The sequence below is a fragment of the Cibotium barometz genome, chromosome 53 (assembly GCF_041138505.1).
Source record: "Cibotium barometz isolate CiBa-2024 chromosome 53, ASM4113850v1, whole genome shotgun sequence".
Taxonomy (NCBI): Eukaryota; Viridiplantae; Streptophyta; class Polypodiopsida; order Cyatheales; family Cibotiaceae; genus Cibotium; species Cibotium barometz.
In genome coordinates, this window is record NC_141098.1 from 33,800,203 (window position 1) to 33,825,545 (window position 25,343).

Here is a 25,343-nt window from a genome sequence, read left to right on the forward strand (position 1 = left end):
GTCTTAGGTGTCTTATCTCATAATGGGCTAATTCTAGAAAGCTTCTCATAATATTGAGAGGTAAGCCATTTGAGAATTGCCTTAATTTTTCAATCCATGTGTTTTCCCTGTTTGGAAATCACACTTCCCACATAGACAATTTTGTCCTTTTATGAAGGAACGCTTTGACCTCCTCTTGCATATGATGCTTTTGCTCTAAACTTTTGCAAGTTTTTTAAAGATTGGTCTCATATTCGACTTTTCTTTTTTTAGAGTAAACAAAGATATCGTCTAAGAACACAAGAATGAAATTGTTCAAATATTCATAAAATGCATTAGTCATTAAGATATGAATATTGCAAGAGAATTAGTTAAACAAAAAGTTAAGACTATAAGCTCATAATTCTTATAACGTGTTTTGAATGCACCCTTAGAAATGTCATCTTACTTAATTTAAATTTGATGATAATCAAGCATTAGATCTATCTCACAGAAGATCTTGGCTCTGGGTAGTTGGCTCAATATGAATCACCTACGTGAGGCAATGGATATTTATTCTTAATAGTTTGCCTTTTTAGTTCTTGAATTGCATGCATACATTTAAGTACAACTTGAATTAACATAGGTGTAAAAATAAGGAGAGAAACTTGGTCTAATTAATCCGTTCTGAAGTAAATTGTCATGTTGGAGCTATAATCCTATGTGCTTGTGTTGGAGCTATAATCTTGTGTGCTTATGTACAATAGATTTATATAGATCATTTACATGGGATGTTATAGCCCGAGGTATAAGCTCTATAACAAGATCTAGCAATCTAGGAGGGGGCACGGTAGGTAGGTTTTAAAGATACATTAGTAATATTCATCTACTAGCTTTTGAACATATAGTAGCTTACTATCTTGCTACATGATGTTAGGCTCTTCTACATTTTTTACAAAAATTGTAAAGTCTTAAAACCTTGGCAAATTTCTCTTATTAACTTCATGGTAGAAGTTTCCTATATATTGCATGCAAATTAGTCTCCTCAAATTCAAAGTTTTGCTCACGTTAGGAGAGAGAAAATAATGACTACTCCCAAAATCAAAGATTAAATTCCTTCCAAGGAAATATCATTTATGGATGCTTGTGTGTGAGCTTCCTTAACTCTATTGCAGTGAGAACACATTTATAGATGACGACTTAGTAATAAGCATTCCTTCCTCATAACCATCAATCATTGGCTCTTTAACAATTAATCGGATTTATAGTCATAGACTAGGCACATGAAAAGTGCCAGTCAAATGGTTTGTGCTAGCCAAATCGTGTGAGCATGAATGCAATTGGACGTATATCAATGTATTAGGGGCTCTCGTTGTTCTGTGTGAGAGCTCTTATGCATAAGGCTCTCATTGTGTGAGAGATCTTATGAATAGATTGATGGCATTTTAAGCATACTTACTATTACTCTCTCCATTCAATCATAATTGAGATCTTATGAGTAGATTGATGTCGTCTTAAGCATACTTGCATTACTATTCTCTCCATGCAATAATAGATTAAAGGCGATTTAAGCATTACTTACTATTACTCTCACTCCATTCAATCATAAATGAGACCACATGAATATATTATGGAGTTTTAAGCATACTTGCTATTACTCTCTCCATTCAATCAAGTAAATAAATGAGACCACATGACTATATTATGGAGTTTTAAGCATACTTACTATTACTCTCTCCATTCAATCATAATCAGGCACATTTCCTTAGGTTATTAGGGAAATTAGACCGGTATCAAATCTTCCTTAGGGCTAAAAAATCAAGCCGAGAACCAGCTCAGCATCCATTCCTACAGAGGAAAAAGTGAAGATGTAGAGGCATTTAGGATCATAGAGTAGGCACATGAAAAGTATTAGTCACATGGTTTGTGCATGGATGGTATCATGGGTTCAATTGCTTCTGTAGATTAATGTACCGGATCCATCAAACAAAAAAAATAGCTCTCTTGAAGGCTTATCTTAGGTCTGCATCTATTGGATCATCTATTTTTCTATTACTCTATTTCTTTCTGTATTCAATTGCTTCTTTAGATCAATGTGCTGAATCCATCAAACAAAAAAATTAGCTCTTCTGATGGCTTATCTTAGGGCTACATCTACTGGATCTTCTATTTGTCTTTTATTCTATTTCTTTCTGCATTCAATTGCTTCTTTATATCAATGTGGTGGATCCATCAAACAAAAAAAATAGCTCTTTTGAAGGCTTATCTTACAGCTGCATCTATTGGATCTTCTATTTTTTTATTGCTCTATTTCTTTCTGCATTCATTTTAGGAGCATATCCAAAAATTTATCTGCATGCATTCTAGGAGAACATAGATTTTCAAAACCCTGACTTGGTGCACCCGCATGCTGATCTTACTCATCACCGAGAGGTTCACCTTCTTGACCATGATTCAGCGTGTGACTTCAACTCACAGAAATTACAGAATATACAAGAAAAAAGCAAATCAAAAGCTGCACTCTTACTTATTTCAAGTATAAAAGTACCACTGTTTACTCTTACTTATTTCAAGTATAAAAGTACCACTCTTTTCCCCAAAATCTGTTTTTTGGGTAATTTTTCTTGGTAGTTGATAATGACAATTCACAAAATTACAGATTCTATTCTTAGGGATTCCATGGTCTTTATGAGCAAAATCATTGCAACCATCTGAACATTGAAAATTCCACTTACAGTGAGAACGAGAGAATGGAATGAGTGAGCTTCGAGGTGGCAGGAAATTTGAGCTCACATTAGTGCAGTTGTACACTCATATACTTTTTTGTTTTACGAGCAGGGGTTTACATGGCACAAAATGTCTGGTTACACCCATACTTGTATGGAAACAAGTGCAACCAATGCTTTCTGAAAAACTGTCTTCTAAAATTTCTCCATGTTGTGTTACTTGTATAAACTGGAGCCTCACAATGCCATTGCCTGTTCCACCAAGGTTTGGAGCCTCCATCACAATATAAGGATAGATAATTCTGCCCAAGTCATAGTCACCACACCCCCTGGAGGCATAAAAAACCCCCAAAGTAGCCAGATTGTGACATCGACATGCTACTACTTCATGCCCTATTCTCCAACCCAAGGGAACTTATTGTCCAAGTAGCCATACCAATTATTGTAGTGCGTTCTCTTGATTATGAGGTACTTCACAATGAGGATATGATGAGAATTCATGCACACCCAAGGCTCGAGTTTTGCACTCTTTAAGATTACTTTGACAGATGTTGTCGAATTTTGGTTTTTTTTAAGTTTCATGTTACTACATTATGCATATTTTGAATGTGTACTGATGTCTCACATACCCTTTTTTTTTTTTTGCGAGTAGGTATTGAACATAGATCTCTCTCTCTCTCTCTCTCTTGATGTATGACATCCTACACCCAGTCATTTGGCACCGGTTGGAGCTAGATGCTTTATTGGATGTATTTACCCCCCCTCGCTCCCACCCAACCCACAGTAGTTAACCAAAGCCCTATGTGAGATTTATCTCCACATTTTAGAGTACTTTGTACCTTTTTTTTCTTTTGTATCCTTTTGATGTCCATTGAGACATGATGATGATGTATACAGGTTTTGTCTCATAGGCCGTTTTCGGACCTTTAGAAGACGTTAATAAAATCTTTCTTTCTCTCTCCCTCTCTCATTCATACACACCCAAGGGTCGAGCTTTGAACGCTTTAAGACTACTTTGCCGAATGTAGTTGTCAAAATTTGGTTTTTTTATTTCATCCTACATGCATTATGCATATTTTGAATGTGTATTGATGTCTCACAGACCCCCTCTTTTTTTTTTGCGAGAGTAGGTATTGAACATGGATCTCTCTCTCTCTCGCTCATTTCTGACCATTGACCTAATTGTTTTCTGTGATTGTAACAGCATTTTAATTTTGCAGCCTTGATAACGTCCATGTAGGGCATTACATCAGTTTTAACATTAACTTACCAAAGAAAATTCTAACTCACATTTTTACATGACCATTCATATGTCAGCATAGCATCTGCAACCAAAGCCTGCCACAGGCTGCAGCCTCATAGCACCCGTGCCTCTGGATGTAACCAAAGCCTGCTGCAGACTGCAGACTGCAGCCTCATAGCAGGCATGCCTCAGAATGTCGCCTTCATGATACCAACTATAGATAGGCTCATCAGTTCTAAGACTTAGAACCTGGCAACATGATTCTACTTGTATCCCAAAAGCACCTCAAATCTGCAGTTTTCCAACAACAAAGCGTGGCCAGAAGGTGGGCACTGTATCCCTCACTAAGGTATGCAGTCTTAACCTGTCTGGCTTTCTTTTTCAATTGCCTGTATGCAATCCAAGATAGAAGCTTTCTTTGACATGACCGCCATCAATGCCTCATGAACTTGGCTATTGTTTTTCAAAAGTGAAGCAGAGAAGAGAACCTGAATCAAATACAGAAAGACAATCCAATGAAAATCTTGACATAGTGAGTGAGAATCTTTGTTGTGCTTCTATCCCAAATTAAATTTCTTCAAAGATTGTTCTGAGGTTTCTGTCTTTGCACAGGAAAAGGCCCATGTCGATGTCTTTGACCACCAGTGCCTTTAAGAAAACTACTGGAATAAGAGATCAACCCTACACGAGTGGTCTTTACAAAACCTAAGGTTTGGGAAGGGTGTCTACAACAAGCCATGAACAGCTGCAGGACTGCAGGAATGCCAGGATAACCTGAGAAGTCTATACATGTGAGACATGGGACGTTTTTTTACCCTCTAGATTGCATCTGCATGGCTTTACTAACCAAGTTGAGGAAGCTAATTTGTCCAGTATCGTAATACAACCTTGGTATTCGAGTGGCGGGAACTCATTTTTGAAAAGTTTTAGAGTGGACGCTTGGGCTAAGCCAGCTTCAGCCCAATTCAAAGAGCTTGCCATATGATTTAAGTCTGGATACAGTGCTAGTGTCATCACACATTCCAGCATGGGGCTTTACAAGAGGTCATCCCCCATGTAATCACATACTTGGGGATATAAGGGTTGAGAAGTAAACAACTTCAAAAGTGAAATACTTCCCAAAAGCATGTAAGAAAATTATAAGCTTCACACAGTTGGGAACATTCCACATTGGCACATACACTGACCCTAATCTCTTTTATACAAATAATGATGTAATTTTTTTGTCAAGAAAGGATCCTTTAATCAGTGGAAAAAAGAAGCATCCATTCATGAGCGCACTGCAACCCTCCAAGGAGGTAACATGTACAACGTAGCAAAAAGAGGGGGGGGCTCCCTCCGTGGCTGGCTGCTCTTGGTGAGGAAGGATCCCGGGCTCCAAGTGCAAAGGAGGACAACCTGGCGTTGCTGTCTAGCTCCGAATCGCCCGTGCAGCACTCCAACCATCCCCTCATGGTATTGACGAGGTCCGCCCAGATAAAGCAGATGGTCTGCGCCAACAGGGAAGCTGAGCCTTCAAAGAGCTGCATCACGCCTGTCAGCAGATATGCCCTGCTGTGATGCTGCTAATGAGATCCCACTGCTGGTCAGTGTGGGCCTACAGGGTCCAGGGTGCCACAGAGTCACGATGGCAGAAGTGGCAGTGATCCAAAAGAGTGACCTGAAGCACACGACCCTTGCGGTCCTCCTCGTGGAGGCCTGGCCACATGGACGAAGAATGTGATACACCTCACCTATTATACAGGTCAGCCAGCCTTGGGCAGAGTCAGACAGCGCAAGTGCCACATGGCAGTGATGACATGGCAACAATGATGTGGTGGCAATGACGTGACAGAGGTAGGACAGGCCGACCAGCGCACATAGATACGTGAGTAGCAAAATCATCATATTCATCTGCATTCCTCAATAGCAATCAGAGCCTATAGAGCGTCTCTCTGCGATACAAGCCAATCAAAGAGACATTACGCAGTGTGGACTGTGATTTGACATCTTCATTCTCAGCCACATCTTGTACTTGAATTTCAGTTGCATTACTTCTTTCTTGTACATAATACAAAGCAATAGTTTAGGACTCTCATGTGTTGTATGTGTGATTCCACGACAAGTGTTCTACATAGAACTCCTTGCTTATTGGTTTTTGAGTGAACTCCTAAAGAGTTTAATTTAATTCCCACCCATGGCTAAGGCCAAGATGGTAAGTACAAACTACTCAGAATGGACGATTGTTCCAAATACTTTATGTAAAAAGGCCAGAGGCCCCAGAATGCCTCAGATCACCAGCCCCCCGATGGGCCTCTGACTTGGGATCACCTATGTGAACAGGAGGAAAGGACCTTCATTTTATTTTAAGTCTACAGCTAAAAGGTTCACAATTCAAAAAACGGCTTTAGTGCCGAGCGACTGACGACCTCGCCTACGAGCTCCGCCCCCCACCCCCCCCCCCCCCCGCTGCTTCTCGCCGTCGCGCCCCCCTCCCCCCCCCGCCAGTCCACCGCTTTCTCCTCCGTCCTCTCCCCCGCCTCCTTCATTGCGCCCCTCCTCGCCTTCTCTCCCCCGCCTTCTGCCTCGCTTCCTCCCCCGCCTTCGCTCCCCCGCCTCCCTCCTCGTTTCCTCCCCCGCCTTCTTTCCCCCCGCCTTCTCTTCCTTCGCCACCTTCCACGCTGCCTTCCCCGCCATTCCCCCCTCCACTTGCTTCCTTCCCCCGTCATCTCTTCCCCCGCCTCTCTAACCCCTTCGCCTCCTTCTCCCCCGCCTCTCCCCTCTCCCCCGCCCCCTCTCCCCCCTCCACCTTCTCCTCCGCTGCGCATCTCTTCCCCTCCGCCTTCTCCCTCTCCTCCCTTCCGTCTCACCCCTCCGCCCACCGCTAGCTCCTCCCCGCCTCAGCTCCCCCCCCCCCCCCCCCCCCCCCCCCCCGCCCCGCCCCGCCCCCGCTATCCTGTAGCCCTCCGCCTCTCTTTTTTCCTCGCAGGGCTGTGTCCCTCCCGTTGGTGACCCCGGTTTCTGGCCTTTTCCCTCCGGAGGACTCCATGGAAGCCGCTCCGACTAACCCTGCCGATTCCGGTCTCCGTCTGGAGTTCACAGCTGAAGATCTTCAGTTGTTTGTTTCCACAGTTTCCGCTCTTGAGGCCTCCTCCTTGGTCTGCAAGATAGTGGGTAGCCGTCCGATGCGGAGAGAGCTTCGCGACCTTCTGCAAGGCAGCCTTGTTGGCGTGCCCGCCAAGATCGTCAGCGTAGATTTTTTGGGACGTGGCTACTACCAGGTGGATTTCGAGTCCCCACAGGCAGCTCAGATGGTGCTGGCTCGGAGCCCCATTGCCCTCCGCTCATCCCGGGCGTTCCTGGCGCGATGGACTCATGGTTTCGACCCCGCTTCTGACCCGCTAGCAGGCGCGACAGGTTTCCCCGTCACTATCTGCTTTCCTGGACTCCGTAGTAGGGAGTACTTGCCCCTCTTGTCATCCATTGGCAAGGCGTTCGGGCAGGTGGTGGAGACGCCTCAGACAGCGGCTTCAGTGATTGCTCGGGCAGCAGGACTCCCGGCCATTCGAGTTGTGGTTCCGTCACCGGAGTCCCTCCCGAAGACGATCCTTCTCCCTTGTCTTTCTGGAGGACATCTGATACAGCGCGTGGAGTATTCGGGCCTCCCCGGCCAGTGTTACACATGTCGGGAGATGGGCCATCTCGCACGCGCCTGTCCCCGCAAGGGGGTTCATCCTTCACGCTATGCCGCCTCTGGACCCCCTGCAGGAGACCCGAGGGGTGGCCATCCACCTCAGAGACCGGACATCCCTGGCTTGCCACAGCAGGCGCCATCATCTGACGAGCAGGCCCCGGCGGAGGATGCCGCGCAGACCCAGGAGGCTGGCGGATGGCAGGAGGTTCGCCGGCGGAAACGCCCGGCCCGCAGGGACCGTCGCAGACGCCAGCAGGCAGCACAGGCTGGCGGACAGGTTGGCGGACAGGCGACTCCGGTTGGCGTACAGGCACCTACCCGCACTTATGCTCCAGTCAGGGATAGGCGGCCAGCAAGTCCCACCCCGATGGACGAGGATTCAGACTCAGTGCCCGTTGAGGCCGCTGGTGGAGCCTCCCACGTGGAGACCCCGCTCCCGCCTCCCCCCGCGGGGGGCCCCGCCCCCTCCTTGGAGCAGATTCCTGAGGATCCCGGGCCGCACTCTTCGACCCCCGGCTCCCCTTCCCCTCACCCGGAGAGCACTCCTTCCACCCCCCCCTCTCCCCCCCCAGCCCCCCCCCCTCCCGCCTCCCCCGGCGGCCCCCCCTGACACCTATCCTCTGGCAGATGCCTCTCCATCCTCTCCTCGCTCTCCCCCCTCCTCGCCGCGAGCCCCCATCCCTCCCTCGGCCTCTCCAGGATACTTCGCCAGACCACCCACTGCCCCGGGGCAGCGCAGCTGGGTAGGCCAGAGCTCAGTCCAGCGGCTGTTCCACCGCCACTCCGGGCTGGTGGAGATGGCGATCCTTGCTTCGCCCGCCACAGAGTTCTCTCCAGCCTCCCCTGGGGGGCCCCCGCGAGTGATGGGGCTACCAGTGGATTACGGTTTTTTCAGGTGCCTCCAGCTGGATGCTGGCCCGTTCGAGACACTGGTCGCGCCCTTGCGAGTTTGCGTGGTGTGCCATCCCTCTCGTTCTCCCTCAGTGGTGAGCAGCATGGTGGCTTTCTCCTTTCCTCTCAGTGTTGCCCCAGACACAGCATGGGATTGCAACTCTGTAGAGGAAGTTTTGCGTGATCAGATACTGGAGCTTTCTCACCACTTCAGTGACTTGGGGCTCACGGACCTATTGCAGACCCGATTACACTCAGCCCGCATGAGCTTGTTTGGTATAGGAGACTGGCGCGCGGATCCGGTCCACACCTCAGTTGAGGCGGTGCTTCTGATTCTCCTCCATGCCGCCCCGAGGGTGCAGCCTACCTTTAGATACATATATGCAGAGGATTGGTCTCACGCCTATGCCCTGGACAGGGCGAAGGCGGAGTGGGGCTGGACACAGAGACAGGTCACCCTATTTTTGGAGAGACTCCGCACCCGGACAGACAGTGATTATTCTCCCTCCAAGCCGGCGCCCAAGACTCACAGAGTGGAGGGCAGATCATCCGGGCCGGCTGAGAGGGGTGAGCCAGTGGAGGCTGCTTCACTTGCCATAGCTCATCCATGAGGATCCTCTCATGGAACATCCAGGGTCTCGGTGGACATCGCTGCTACATTGGTCGGAGCAGACTTCGCCAGGAGATCCAGAGGGCTCTCGTTGGAGGACCCATAGATATCCTTTTCATCCAGGAGCACCACCTTTCTGCCGGGCGTACCCGCACCTGCGGGAAGATCTTGCCAGGCAGGAGTCACACTTTTTGGTCACCGGCATATGGCTCCCAGGGGAACCAGGGTGGAGTATGCATCTCAGTTAGCGAGCAGCTTCTATCCGAGGTTGTGGACTCTGGCATTCTGGTCCAGGGTCGTGCGCAGTGGATCATCCTTCGGGTTGGGGAAGACCGCATTGGCTTCCTCAACTTCTACGCCCCTAATGGGGCGACCGGGAGAGCCGAGTTCTGGAGCACCATTAGGCAGTCCCTCCCCTTGGCAGACCACTGGTGCCTCGAAGGGGATTGCAACATGCTGGAGGATGCAGAGGACAGGATGGGGGGCAGCCAGGAGACCATTCATGGGCCGGAGCTCGCTGCCTGGGAGGAACTAGTGCTACAGGTGAGAGGCCAGGATCCGTGGACTCTCCCGGAGTTTGGCAGGTTGCAGGGGAGTCTATCTTTCTCGCGCTCGGATAGACGGGCCACAGGAGTTAACCTTTCCCGCATCGACGGGTTTTACATTGATGAGTGGGCCTGTGATAGAGGTGGCACTGTGGGCATACTTGCAGGCTCCTCGTTTTCAGACCACTTTCCAGTGCTTCTCCAGATCGAGGACCCCACGAGAGGAGAGCAGGGCCAGAGCGTCCGGATTCCAGATTGTCTCATAGAGGAGCCCGAGATTGCGATCAGAGTTGAGCAGGTCTGGCAGGAGCTGCAGTTCAGGAGAGGATCGGCAGCCAGCGATCTTGCCAGTGGCTTGCAGGAGATTAGCCAGATGCTCAGACAGGCTGCCTTGGACCGGCTGGAGGCCTTCAGAGAGCAGGAGAGGAGCCTATGGAGGAGTCTAGCGTCCCTCCAGAGACTCCAGGAGAGGGATCCTACGAGCCCTTGGATCTCAGAGCAGATGGAGTCAGCTCGCACTGAGATCAGATCCATCGAGGAGAGGAGGGTGGAGTTCCGATTCCATGCTCGGGCTTCTTTTTGGACACAGGCTGGAGACAGAGTGACTCGAGATTTCTTTGAGGCGACAGGGCCTCGCTTCAGACGAGAGGGTCTCAGGCGTCTTCGGCAGGCTGATGGCCAGGTTGTGGTGGATCCCCCCAGGGTTCGGGCTATAGCCACAGATTTTTACAGGGATCTTCTCTCTGCTGAGCCAGCTGATGACAGGGTGAGAGAGGCTCGGGAGGCAGTCTGGAGCTTCACGAGACCGGTTGTGCCGGCCCATTTGCAGCACTCCCTTCTCTCCCCCTTCTCGGATACGGAACTGGAGGAGGCTCTTCAGGCATTACCTCGGGGCAAATGCCCAGGAGAGGACGGTCTTTCGATGGCTTTCTTCCAGAGGTACTGGGACCTCTTACATAGGGGCTTCAGATTGGCATTCCAGGAGATTATGGATTCAGGAGTCATGCCGGACAGCATGGCAGAGGGGTTGATCCACTTGATCCCCAAAGAGGGAGGAGACAGACTGGAGATTAGATAGTGGAGACCGATCACCTTGCTAGGCACGGCCTACAAGGTCCTAGCTAAGGCGATCAGCAGGCGGCTTCAGCCTCACCTTCCGGACATCATCCACTCCACGCAGACAGGCTTCATCCAGGATAGGAGCATTCTGGATAACATTTTCTCTTTCTGGGAGGCTACGGCTCTGGCTAGATTTCCACAGGAGGATCTGGCAGTGCTCCTTCTCGACTTCGAGAAGGCATATGATCGGGTGGACTGGGCCTTCTTGGAAGGCACTATGGAGAGGATGGGCTTCCCCCCTCAGTGGATCCGTGGGGTCTCTGCACTCTACACATCGGCTCATAGCCAGGTGCTGATACAGGGCGTGCGCGGAGAGAGGTTCCAGCTCTCGCGCTCGGTGAGGCAGGGGTGCCCCTTGGCGCCCTTTCTTTTTCTTTTTGTGGCGGAGGCCATGAGCACTTTTTTGACGGCACAGGATACAGGTTTGCGGGGCCTCCAGCTTCCCATCCGCACCTCGGAGGAGCTCCTAGACTCGGAGTTTGCGGATGACACTGCTGTCTATCTTCAGGGAGGTGAGGAGAACCTCCGCCGCTTCGCCTTAGCCATGGACAGGTTTTGCAGAGCTTCGGGCGCTTTGATCAACTGGCACAAGTCGTGTGGGTTGTGGGTCAGCTCTATGCCCCCCCCCCCCCCGACTTGGAGGCCAGTTGATGGTTTTCAGTGGCTGCCCCCCGGCACTACAGTGCATTATTTGGGATGCTATGTGGGCATTGACATATCTCCGGAGCAGCAGATAGCCCCCCTTCTTCTGAGCATTCGGAAGAAGCTTCTGTATTGGAGCACCGCTCGTTTATCTCTGGCTGGCCGAGTAGTTGTGGCCAACCAGGTTCTGCTTGCTACTATGTGGTACATCACTTCTTGCTGGGCCTTCTCTCGGGCGTGCATTGGCCAGGTGCAGAGGCTCATCAGGAACTTTCTTTGGTCCGGTGGCGACGGGCGGCCCGCCAGGGCCAAGGTGGCATGGGCGGTGATCACTCAGCCGAGGGAGAGAGGCGGCCTGGGCATTGTTGATCCTATTTGCCAAAGCCGAGCATTGCTTGGCAAGTTGGTAGTTCGTGGCCTCCTGCCAGGCGCTGAGCCGTGGAAGGAGTTTCTTGTTTCCAGGATGCTCAGCCGCACCCCTTCTCTTAGCGGCCCCTGGACCCCCAGCATCAGGTGGATCTTTACAGAGCAGCGATCCAGAGGAGTGGGCCTTGGCTTCGAGGAGCGTTTTGCAGCTAGCCTTCTGAGGGCCTGGGCGCATCTGAGGCCGTCACTCTTCCAGACTCCCCCGGGCACCGATGAGGAGCGCCTGAGGCAGCCTTTGATCTGGAACCCCTTGATTCGACTCCCTAGTGGCCATATGGTTGGATCGCGGTCTCACGTGTCGTGGGGCCCGCTGAGCTCTGGCCCAGCCCAGTCCCTAGACGACTGGATAGGTTTTCAGCAGCTGCCTCTAGAGGCTCAAGAGAGGAGACTCAGTGGGATGAGGGGCAGAGCGTTGATGAGACAGGACATTGAGGCGGCCATCCCCCGGGAGTGGCGGACCCCAGTACAGGACCCTCCACCTCCACAGTGGATGGGTGTCTTTACTCGGCATGAGATCCTTCTAGCGGTCTGCGGCACAGCGGAGAGAGTCACCCCACTCACTTTCGAGGTGGGAGAGGGTGGCCAGCTTCAAAGGACACGACTAGATTTGGATGGGCTCCAGGGATGTATTCTTCAGAGGGTGCGGGTGGTCGGCTTTCATCAGAGACAGTGGCACGTAGACCCCTCACCGGCCTCGATAGGGGAGGACTGTTCTTGGAGATTATGGGCTTGGGACAGCAGGCCTCTTATTCGCCTTCAGTGGGATCCAGGTGAGTGGTTTTGGCGAGATCCCTACTTGGCCCCTACCAGCCCAGGCATCCCCTTTTTTCAGTACACAGCGAGGCTGGGGCGGCGGATTCAGAGACACAGGATAGCGAGCACCCCGGCAGCGGCCGAGCATTGGCGGCGACAGGGGCTCTCCCCTGCCTTTCTTAGGGACTTCTGGCAGCGCCTTTGGGCCAGCTTCCGGCCCCGGAAGGTGACGCTGTTTCTCTGGCTCACAGCGCATACAGGACTGGCTGTGGGGGCTTGGCTAGCTTTTGGCAGTCACCCAGCGTCCTGCCCTCGGTGCGGCCATGCACAGGAGTCGCAGCGGCACAGCTTATGGGATTGCCCACAGGCACAGCAGGTCTGGCAGCGCGCTCTCAGGATGGTTTTTGCAGGCTCACCAGGTGAGATGCTGGTGACGTGGGGTGCGGTGGCTTGGGCCACGGACAGCGGCCCGGCCCTTGGATATGAGGACGTCCCTGGCAGTGCGACCATCCAGGTCTCTGACAGGGCGATGGCGGTGGTTCCGACGCCAGACTTCTCTTCGGCAGCCCCTCAGGAGGGGGTCGGGCACAGATGGGAGATGATCAGCAGCATGACGGCTTGGCACATATGGAGAGCCCGATGCAGGGAGGCCATTGACCGCCAGGCGACTCCACCGGCGGAGGTCATACAGGCCCTCTGGGTGGACATCATTCACACCTTGAGAGGACACTGGGGGAAACTCCAGGGCGACTCGGATCGCATGAGAGGGCGCCGCAAGGCTTTCCTCCGCACTTGGCAGCCTGGCCCTTTCCTCACCGCGAGGGGCGAGGATGTCACTTGGCACTACAGGCCTCCAGTTTGGCTTTTCTCACCTCCCACATGTACTACTAGGTAGCCCCCCCCAGAGAGCGGCCAGCCACGGGGGTGGAGCTCAGGTGTTCACTGTGTTTTTTATCCCTCCTTGCGAGGTGAGCTTTGTAGCCTTATGGCGTTTTCTCATTAACTAATAGAAGGATCGTTTTTCCGGAAAAAAAAAAAAAAGGTTCACAATTCATTTGAATGGGAGGAAGACATAATAAATAAGGAGCACCAATCTCATAATAAAGTGTGTGAAAGGAGGTGAATACCCATTTTTGCATGCCGAGGTGTGTGTCCACCATTGTGGCTAAGGGGGAAGGGCTACTTCACACATGGCGCCCACCCCACCAACTCTATGGGTGGTGCATGCATAGAAGCCCCCACCTTCTAATAAGGTTTACCACCTCAAGAGAAGCGAGGTTGAGATTATTATACACTGTCCATTGCCCATTATAATGATAACTTGGAAGGCATCTTGGTCTACAGTGAAGAGGCCCAAAACATAATGCTCCAATTTTTGGAATTGAAATAATTTTAAGAAATATCACGTCTTTAGAGTTTAGAAGTCTAGGATCTTATTTGGATGCTTCTAGGAACAAGAAGAATTTTTAATTTGTGCCCGAGAGTGAATTTTGTTGTTTTGTGGGCTGTTTTTGAGCAGTTTAGAGTCAGAATTAGAAGAAAGTTCGTATGAGAGACTTTGTAGATAATTTAGAGTAGAAAACTTTTGCAAAATAGACCTAGGCCTGATTCGTTTCTCTATGTGCCCATATTTGCCATCCAAACTAGTACACATTTCATTTACAGCTCATTATTTTCATAGTTTTTCGTGCCACAATTTTGCAGGTGAGTTTTGGACCAAAGACGAATGTTTTTGGCATAAAGACCTCAAGAACAAAAATGTGCAGAATTCACAGGGCTACAGAAGCCTTGAGGGTATTTTTCCACTATTTGGGAGAGACGCGCTTCAGAAGAACAAGGACATTTTTCTAGTGTCATTTTTTTTAAAAACACATGCAGATTTTACGTGAACTCTCGTTTAGCCTCTCCAAAGTGTGGTGTTGGACACACTTGCATGGATGCTTGGCTAGGGAAAAAGAGCAAAGAAAACCGTTTCCAAAATATCACTAATTATATTGTGATAAGCACATAAATCACTGATTATATTGTGATTAGCACATTTTTCAAAGATTTTATGATTACATGTAATTTGATCAGGCCTTTGCGGAGGGCGATTTATGCGACCGCGACCGCGACCGCGAGCGGATGGTCGGGAGATTCAAGCTCCACCATAGAGTGCGGTTTCCATCATTCTATACTTCTCACATAACCAAAGATTCATGACGATTCTCTACAACATGGTGTAAATCTCGTATTTCAAGTTTCTTTTGTCATCGCGTCTCCTAGGAGCTGCTCCTATCTTCGAAGCTCTCCTTTACTTGGATCGACGTTCTCAGCCTTGGGCTGCAGCCTGCAACTAAGCCCTAGGCGATTCCATCTTGACCTTTGCTCCATCTATCATGGACTCCACTCTTACCTCCGCTGCAACCTCCCTTAAATTTCTAAATGTGTTTCGCCTCCTATCGGGGCCATGCTTGTCCTGTTTAATCCACCCGTCGACAAAGTTCCTTGTCCATCCGCTTCCATTTGGCCACAAGTTCTTCTCGTTGCCGTCTGGCCCCGGCTTCAATTTCTTCAATTCTCTGCTGAAGTTGATGTTTGTGCACAGCTTCAATCACTTCAACTCCTAAAAGCCTAATGCCTGGAACAACTATCATCATTCCAAAGGGCGACTCACAGTATGAACTAGCACTGCTTCATGTGCACGACTTGCACATCTGACTAAGACCATGCTCGGGACTTGTACACCTAACCCTGGAACCCTCATTGGCTCATCCTGGACTCAGACTCACAGGGGACCAATTTCCACTCCAGGTCGTGCACCTACTGTACAAATATGTCCATGTGGCATCCAAGTGCAAGATGCACGTGACAAAAATCTCTTAAACCTTGACTATACTAAGAGTGCCCTGGGAAATGACTTATGATGAGATGATTGCAGTTCTCATAGACCAAGGCCGCCGCAAAGAACAATCTGAGATTTCCTTTGAGACATATAAGGCCATGTATAAAGGTGAGCTTCTTCTGCAAAGTCAGTCAAGTTAGTTGTCACATGTGGAAGCTCTGGAAGTCTTCTTTCAGCCTTAAACACATCCTGGAACAAGCTGATGCAAAAACGCTAATAGAAGAGAGAGAGAGAGAAATGAAATGAAATGAAATGTTATATTAACGTCTTCAAAAGGCCATAATGACCTATGAGACCAAAAGTTACATCATGGTGGATCTGATACAATGTCTGGATTAAAAAAACCCAGAAAATGAAAAATAAAGATGATACTACAGGCACCTAGAAAATGAAACTGGAACTGGAAGGTAAACAGAAACCCTTATAGGGTGTGAGTATAGTGAGGGGGGGGTACGCTATGGAGGTGAGTGGAATATAGTGAGGGGATACAATATCATGTGGGACGGAGGGGTACACTATGGAGGTGCCTCCATCTCATAATATGTGCCGCATCGGACGCTGGCGGATCTCCTCAATATCCTCTGTGGTCAGCACCCTGACTGGGTGTCCCGCATGCCTCGCAAGAATAATCCGAATCCGCCGCTGCAACCTCCGTCTATGCTGGGATGCCCTCCTCCGTAGTCGTGGGCGTCTAGACCACCCAAGCTCAATCGCACGATCAATCAATGTACCTCTGGTGTGGGTGGTATCCATGTCCTACTGCTGCTGTGGTCCATCTGGCGCAGTGATGGCTGGACTAAAGAAGTCTGTAATGTGCCTCTGAGTCTGGCTCTCTGTGCGCCTAAGCAGGCTATCTCTATGTCTCCGCAGCTCAAGCAAGAACAATCCCAAACACCTCTGGTCCTGGTACCCCATGACTCTGGAAAGTGGTCCAAAACCCTCTCTGAATAAACAGTGGAAACGACCACGTATCTCATAGTATGCAGTACAATGGCATATATAATGCAGCTCTGTCTCTGGCTCCCCATGGCATACTCGGCATATCCTGGCCTCAGTTGGTATACCTCAGAGAGAGAGAGAGAGAGAGAGAGAGAGAGAGAGAGAGAGAGCTGAGAATTCAGTATATCATATAGTACAAAAAGGTACAAGTGTCCTTGCAGCCATAGGCTGCCTTCTGGAAAAGGTAGAATACCTAATCAAATCCTAGTCTATGGCTAATCCTATGATCCAGCCAAGCAAGGGGCTGAATGCCTAAAACGATGAGCAAAAGTGCTATTTATAGGCTGGATACGACCCAACCAACTGGCCGACTGCTGGTCGGCCAGCAAACTGGAAAACTAATGGACCTTTGCTGCAACCAACTGGAGAAAACTCTGTAAATGCTGGCTGACAGCCCCTCCAAGTCCACAATTAGTCAAATCCCTGCCAAAACAGCAACACCCTGCTCCAAATCTCTGGTTCTAATCTTTCTTTATCTCGTTGTTCTCCTCAAGATTAGCTCTGAGGTTAGTGCATGCATGTCTTGCACATGACATTAATGGTTGAGGTGGTGTTAGAAATGTTAGTTGTCGGCGAGGCTTGTTGTTTAGGGGGGTTCACCAATGATGACGATGCCACCTCTCTTGGAGAGACATTTGACAGTTCAGGGTGACTTACCTTAGCCTCAAGTCGGAGCAAGACCTTTTATTGGGTGGAATAGTAGATGGTGAAGTTTTCATTGGCGAGCATTGAGCCCGGATGAGAGAATAGTTGAAGGCAGCAAGCTGAAGCAGAGGAGAGACTTGGAGCAGCCACCCATGATCCAGCACTCCAGAAAAAATGATGAATGAATTACATTGCAAAAAGCCTGTTCTTATATACATCATGAAGGGGCTAGTCAGCCATCATAAAAACCCACGACTGAGGACAAAGTCCACAACTAGGAAAAAGGCCTAATAAAAGGTGGAAAAAATACCCAAAAATATCAGATAAATATGCTGAATAAAAGGGGGGCTAAGTTGTCCTCAAAGGGACAATACTCCAGAGAAATGATGCTATTAGCGAATAGCTCACGAACAAAGTGAAAATAAACCTCAATGTGCTTGGTCCTACCATGAAAAGATGAAGTACGTGCAAATGCCAAGGCATTCTAGCCGTCAATAAGAATGCAAATGGGAGAGTTCGAAAGAACGTTAAGATTACTCAACATCTCTGCATCACCCCTAATGGCTCGCAACAAGTATCCAAATAAGCACCGTACTCAACATCAATGGAAGAAAGAGAAAATATAGTCTCCTTCTTGGATCTCCAAGAAATGAGGCCGGAACGTAAAGTGAAGCAGGAACCAGAAGTGGAACGCCTGGTATCCTGATCACCTGCCCAACCAACGTCAAGCTCAGTGCCTCCTCTAAAAGAGAGACCATAGTCTAAGGTACCAAATAAGTATCGAAGAACCCTAAGAGCGGCCTGCCAATGAGAATGTCGAGGAGTGGAAGAGAACTAACTGAGAACAATGACACTCTAAGAAATGTCGGGCTTGGCATAAGTCAAGTGAATAAGAGAACCCACAAGCCTCGGGTACTGCGTATTGTCCTCAAAGATGGGAGTAGAATCTTCTCGGGAAAGCTTGGAGTTAGGATCCATCATACAAGAAAGAGGATGGCACTCTGTCATCCCAAATCTCTCCAGGAGCAGGAGCTATTGTAGATATCTGTACTATATTTGTACTGACCAAGGAAAACTCCATCAAGATTCTGATAGACCTCCATACCAAGAAAGTAGTGGAGAAGTCCTAAATCAATCATCTCAAAAGTGAGAGCTAAATCTGATCTGAGCTGTTCAATCTTGGCAAGATGAGAGCTGGATCAACAAATCATCAACATATAAGATGATCAAACAAATCAAAGCATCTTGAGCAAAGACATAGAGATTGTTGTTTGCAAAGCATCTCTGGAAGCCAAGGGAAAGAAAAAATGCATCAATCTTTTCATACCATGCTTTGGGTGCCTGTTTAAAAACCATAAAGGGCTTTGTGCAATGTGTACACCTTACCCTCGTGTCCACAAACCTGAAAACCTGGAGGCTCTGATTGGAAGAAGAAAGCATGGTACAAGCCAAAGCCACCCACTCTTGAAAGCAAGAGAAAGCCCGAGATTTTTTTGCCAAGAGATACAACCAAACTTTACATGAGAAATCATCAATAATAAGCATGAAGTACCTAGCACCACCCTGGGTAGTAGTCTGCATGGGACCACACAAGTTCGTATGGATAAGCTCGAAGCACAATGAGTAGCCTTGTGGGGGAAAGGCTCTCTATGTTGCTTGCCTTGCAAACAAGCCACACAAGTGGAGTGGGAGGGTTTCAGCTACGGAAGACCCTCAACCATCTTACTACTGAGAAGACAACTGTTGCTGAAGAGAAGCATAGTTCAAGTGCCTGTAGCAAGCATGCCACAACGATGTATCCTCCTAATCTACCAAGGCATGATAGCTTTGAAGAAGTTGTAGCAAATGAGACTATGACTCATTCAAAGAGCCACCAAAGTCCTTCAACCTGTAAAGACACACCTTTGGCAACAATCTGCAAGGTGCTACTCAAGAACTGAACTGTCAAAGTAGACACCGTAGCCTTTCTCTACAATCCGAAACACTAAGAGCAGATTGCTAGAAAGGTTGGGAACATAAAGCATGTCCTGGATAGTAGAAGGCTAACCAGGAGAAGAGTTAAGTCACACGTTACCCACACAAGAGGCCTCAAGGTTGGAAGCATCGCCAATGGACACCTTTGAAGAGCTAGGCCGAATATCATGCAAAATGGACCTGTCATGAGTCATGTGAGTAGTGCACCCACTATCAACCACCCAGTCCATAAGGTGGCAGGAATAGGTGAGTCCACAAGAAGCTCCTCCATGCCGATGAAGACAATCTCCTTGGTGGAACAAGGACTCAGGGATTGGTTGGTAGACGGAGAGGTTTGATTGGTGGACTTCTTTGCAGAACCACCTTCTCTCTTCTTCTTGCGACAGTCAAGCTGAATGTGACCTTTGTGACCACAATAATGGCAAGTAAGATCCTTATGAGCAAGTTTGTTAGCAGGTTTAGAGTTGATGTCATGTGCAAGTTTTGCCCATGGACATGTCCTGAGGCTAGTCCAGAAGGGCAGCCAGAAAAAGATGACTAGAACCAGGATTTGGAGAATAAAGTGCACATGTGGCTGGAGCAGGACACGGAAGGACCTGTCGGCTGCATGGAGAATAGGCGGAGCAGCATTTATGGGTTTTATGTCCAGTTGGCCAGCACTCTATTTGTCCAAGAGGCCTATAAATAGGCATGTTTGCTCATTGTTGTGTTCATTCACTCCCTTACATTATGTAGGACTGTTTTGGGTGTTTCCACCTTTTCATGGAAGGCAGCCCATGGCTGCAGATTTAGGCGTACCTTTTGTACCATATGCATATACTGAATTTCCAGCTATCTCTCTCTCTCTTCTCTCCCTTCTGTCTACGTTTTTGCATCTGCATGTTCTAAGTTGTGTTTAGGGCTGAAAGAAGACTATAAGAGATTCCGCGTGTTACATTGGTATCAGAGCATCAGGCTCAGCAAGGCTAAACCCTGATTCAGTCCCATATGATGGTGTACACGTCCAAGGTACAGGAAAGTGCTCAGGTCCGAAGCCCAAGGCAAGGAACACAAGATCGGGAAGAGCTCCCAGGAGGTTTGTTGGTGGTATTCACAAAGCCCAGAAGGGATGGCAATCCTGTGAGCCAAAAAGGTTTTCGAGCAACGGTCCCAAGGGAGGATGATCCTCGAAGGGGTGGAGTGAGAGTGCCAGACTCATTTCTCAGGAATGAAGACCAAGACGGTGTTCAGAGACAGGGCAGGAACGGATTGGGGACTGGATGGAACAGATGCATAGATTTCATTCAGAGTTTGAGAGGTTTTGGAGACCGGGCCGGGTTTTCAGTGAAAAGGGTTGCCAAAGATGGATGGATGACAGAGGGACCTCGGGAATAGAATGGGATAATGACAGTCATCCAAGAACAGGTTGGAATCCCGTCATCAAGTTTAGCAGAGGGGGATGTCATGTGCAAGTTTTGCCCGTGGACATGTCCTGAGGCTAGTCCAAAAGGGGCAGCCAGAAAAAGATGACTAGAACCAGGATTTGGAGCATAAAGTGCAGATGTGGCAGTGTTGGACTTGGAGCAGGACACGGAAGGACCTGTCGGCTGCATGGAGAACAGGCGGAGCAGTGTTTATGGGTTTTATGTCCAGTCGGCCAGCACTCTATTTGTCCAAGAGGCCGATAAATAGGCATGTTTGCTCATTGTTGTGTTCATTCACTCCCTTATGGAGTGGGTTCATTATGTAGGACTGTTTTGGGTGTTTCCACCTTTTCATGGAGGACAGCCCATGGCTGCAGATTTAGGGGTACCTTTTGTACCATATGAATATACTGAATTTCCAGTTCTCTCTCTCTCTCTCTCTCTCTCTCTCTCTCTCTCTCTCTCCCCCTTATGTCTATGTTCTTGCATTAGCATGTTCTAAGTGGTGTTTAGGGCTGAAAGAAGACTCTCAGAGCTTCCGCATGTTACAGTTGACTTTGTTGCTGGTGGAACCCTTAGACTGCCATTTGCCTTTGCCCTTGACCTGAAGAAGGGTCTCGAAAGCACCCTGGCTTGTTTCTTCCTCGTAGCTCTATCTTGAAGCATGCCAACAACAATATGCAGATCGAAGAAGTGAAATAGTACACAAAAAGATAAGAAAGTTTCGAACAATTTGGTGAGGAGCCGATGATCAAAGTCTTCATTAGTAGTCCTACTCCCCAAAGGGACCAACTGCTTCTAGATGGTAACAAACTCCGTGATGGAAACCATGATGCATGCAATATCAGAGATCTTCATATTGGCAAGCTGATTCTCCAAGGAAATCTTCTGAGTAGAGTTCTCTCTATGATACCACCTTTGAATGGCATCCCACAATTCTTTTGCGGAATGCGTGTGCCCGAGCATCCTTATCAAGCCATGCATCAATCTCAACCCAAGGAGAAGTTGCGGTTAGCTGGGTGTCGGCCCCAGTAACAATACCCCATAGCCAATGATACCGGAATAAAGTCTTCATTTGCAAAGACCAATCAAGGTAGTTGGTCCCATCTAGGATGGGTTCCTTGGGAAGTTTGGAAATAGATGAAGAGATGACATCCCCCCCCCTCTTCCGCCGGCCCCTTTGTCCCTCTGCCCGTTTTTGTCTTTTTTCTTTTTCTAGCCTCGCCTCCCACTCTCCCCTTCGCTCTCTAGCCCTTCCGCTTCCCCTTCTTCGTCGCATCCTTGTTCCTTCGGGAGCGCCCTCAGGTTGTGGGCAGTTCTTTATTTTCAGCAAGTTTCGGCCTCTTCTGGTCTTCGCCCCCAAGAGAACTCCATGGCAACTGCTCAGTCTCCCCCAACCGAGGCCGCCGTCACAAGCCTTTCGTTTTCTGAAGCGGACTTGCAGCTTCTCGCTACGATTGTCGCATCCCTAGAGGCCTCCACTCTGGTATGCAAGATTGTCGGTAGCCGCCCCGCACATGGCCAACTCAAAGATCTTCTTTAGGCTAGCCTCCTAGGTGCGCCTACAAAGATCGCAAATATTCATCCTTTGGGGCACGGCTACTACCAGGTTGAGTTCGCCTCACCAGTGGCGTCTAATCTTGTCATGCAGCTGAGCCCCATTGTACTGCGTACGGCCCAGGCCTTCTTTGCACGATGGCAACACGGCTTCGACCTGACATCCGACCCATTAGCTGGAGTTTCATGCTTTCCCGTGACAGTCTGCTTTTAGGCCTCGGGAAGGAATACCTTCCTCTTCTCCCAGTGATTGGTGGTGCCATTGGGAGAGTGATGCAGTCCCCCCCACCGCTGCCTCGGCCCTCGCACAAGCAGCCGGGATTCCATCTCTCCGCATCCCACAACATGGGCTGATTCATCTACAAAACCCTGACCCTAGCTATAACTGGAATGTTGGAAATAAGTGCACACTAGGTGTACTATTTCTCTAGTCTAGTTTCAGTTGTGTCTTTGTGTCTTGAGTCTAGTGCCATGTGGCACCTCTACATTTATCCCATAAGTGAGTCTACTCAATCTTGTACTTCTTACCTATAAATTGTAGGTGTCACATCAATGAAAGTATCAATCTTGTGTCTTGTCTACACTCATCTCAAGGTAACTCTTTGTCTTTCATTTGTTCTTGTTTCATTTCTAGTTTTGCTCTTGCTTTCATATTTTCTACATGGTATCAGAGCAGGCTGCTCCTGCCCTGTGTTGCCCCCCATAGCTTCAGGCCACCATCTCTCTAGCTGCGCTTAGCTTGTTACATGGACCAGCCTATTCACATTCTGCACAGGCTGCGCTAGCCTGAACTTTCTGCGCCAGTTTTTTTGCTGTCCGCCCTGCGCCGGCCTGTTTTCCAGTAGCTGCTGCGTACTCCTCTTGTTTTCGTGGAGCTGCTACTGTTCTCTATCTTGGAGCTGCTGCTGTCCATTGTACTGTTGCAGCTCTCCTTTGGCTACCTTCTTCATTGACTCAAGGGTGCGCATCATCTAAAGGCAGCTGCAGATCAACTTTCCTCCTTACAAGCTATTTGCTGCATTCAGTTCTGCCATCGCTTCCTCTTGAAGAGTCTACAAGGTACTGTGCATTGTCTCCTTCAGTTTGCTGGTCAGTCCTTTTCTTATCCTCATATCTGCAAACTGCTAGTTCCTCATGCTTCGATGGGCTGTCACATGCTATGGCCTTGACAAGTGGTGAGAGAGCCGGCTTCTAAAAACAGTTTGGATCTCTTCTTTCATTCATTTATGCAATCTTGTAAGGGAATAGACATTGCCCTTGCATTTTAGCAAGAGGTAAGACCTTCCCACATGGCCTCTTCTACTCATTCTCTCATGTCTATCGACAAATTCAATGGGTCCAACTTTCATACTTGGCAAATCAAAATCAAGTGCCATCTTATGAAAGAAAGTCTTTGGGATGTTGTTCACCATGCTGCTCCCGAAGATTCCGACATTGAGCAAGTTATCACTTATGCTCCCACTGCCAAGAATGACAAAGCCTATGCTATCATCTTGCTCGGTCTTGGAGATGATTACATTCATCACATCTCCGACATACAGTCTGCTTCTCGAGCATGGATCACTTTGGATACCCTTTTTGGACCCCGCTCTAAAAATTCTAAGATTGCACTTATGATCTCATTCTTTGATCTATATATGCAGGAGGGAGCTACTATAGCCTCTCATGTCAATTATTTTCGCAGTCTTATGGTTCAGCTTGCATCAGTGAAGTCCCCCATCTCCGAAGATATTGCTATTGCTGTGCTTCTCAAAAGCTTACCTGACACCTATGCTACTCTTGTCACTACCTTCAAGTATCACAATAATCCTACTCTTGAAGGTATCATCAATGCTCTCCAAGAAGAGGAAAGAACAAAACAACAAAAGGTAACTGACACTGCATTTTTAGCAAAGAAAGGAGGTTCTAAGGTAAGAAAGCCTTGCACCCATTGTGGAAAAACTAATCATATGGAGAAGGACTGCTTCAAGGCTCATCCATGCACCATTTGTGGCCGTGATAATCACCGGGAGAAGGACTGCTACTCTAAAACCTCTACATCAGCCCCTGCATCTACCTCAGCCCATGTTGCTGCAGCATCTACATCAGCAGATCTTGTTGTTCATTCCTCACATGATGAGGAATGGGCTTTCTGATTACTTCACCTTTCTTGTCTACCACTTTGACCACCGATGATGTAGGTCAAGGGGTTCTAGTGTCTTACTCATTATGCTTTTTGACCTCTCTCTTGTCCCTACCCAAGAGGCAGAGATTACCCTTGAGGAGGGGATGTCTTCAAGGTCCATCTGTTTGTCTACAGTCAGTCTTCTGTCTATCTAGTCTTGTCTATCTGTCTATCTGTTGTCTGTCTATCTGTCTATCAATCTGACTGTGTCTTGTTTTAGATCCATCTTGTCTCTATCCTTGTGGACCCATATGAGGATATCACTTGAGGAGAGGTGTCTCAGGATCTTTTGTCTCTCAGTCTATCAGTCTTTATGTCTGTCTTCTAGTCTTGTCTTTTTGTCTTCCTCCTAGTGTCCACTTAAGGAGGGTGTTGAAAATAAGTGCACACTAGGTGTACTATTTCTCTAGTCTAGTTTCAGTTGAGTCTTTGTGTCTTGAGTCTAGTGCCATGTGGCACCTCTACATTTATCCCATAAGTGAGTCTACTCAATCTTGTACTTCTCACCTATAAATTGTAGGTGTCACATCAATGAAAGTATCAATCTTGTGTCTTGTCTACACTCATCTCAAGGTAACTCTGTGTCTTTCATTTGTTCTTGTTTCATTTCTAGTTTTGCTCTTGCTTTCATATTTTCTACAAGCCTACCACGTCAAATGCATCTAAGATTTGGAGCTAATGCATGTGGCATCCTCTCCTACTTAGCTTGAAACAGTGGGAGGGTAGCGATCCCTGATGCTCCATCTAGATCTTAATATGAATCAATTAGAATCGGTACTATTAAAGTTCTTAAAGTGTGACTGAAATTGGATCTGACTTTGGTTTTATCTTTGTGGAACTTGATGCTTGACCAAAATATGGTCCATCAACATTGTGGTCGTGCATATGGATGAAGGTCATGTTACACACACACTTGTCACCAGCCAACAGAACACGAATTAAATTTTTGTCTAACAAGGCTCATTCTCTGACAAGTCTTCTTGTGTGTACCTAGTAGTCAAAATCGTGTCTTCAAGCATTACTGATGGTGCCAACACCATATCTTTCATAGACACCATTGATGGTGCTGAAGACTCTCCTTTAACATCTGCTTTCCGTTGTTTGGGCTAAATCTGCTGTTGTTTGGTTTGC

The 25,343-nt window shown here is 48.3% G+C and overlaps 1 protein-coding gene across 1 annotated transcript in view; it reads right to left on the minus strand.

The window, feature by feature from the left end:
* Window positions 1–3,890: 3,890 nt before the first annotated feature.
* LOC147608545 (uncharacterized) overlaps window positions 3,891–25,343 on the minus strand; it is a 53,934-nt gene continuing 32,481 nt past the window's right edge. The window contains exon 10 of the mRNA XM_086789081.1: window positions 3,891–4,415. Coding sequence (XP_086645207.1) covers window positions 4,287–4,415 — 129 coding nt within the window. The 3' untranslated portion in view covers window positions 3,891–4,286. The remainder of the gene's footprint in view (window positions 4,416–25,343) is intronic.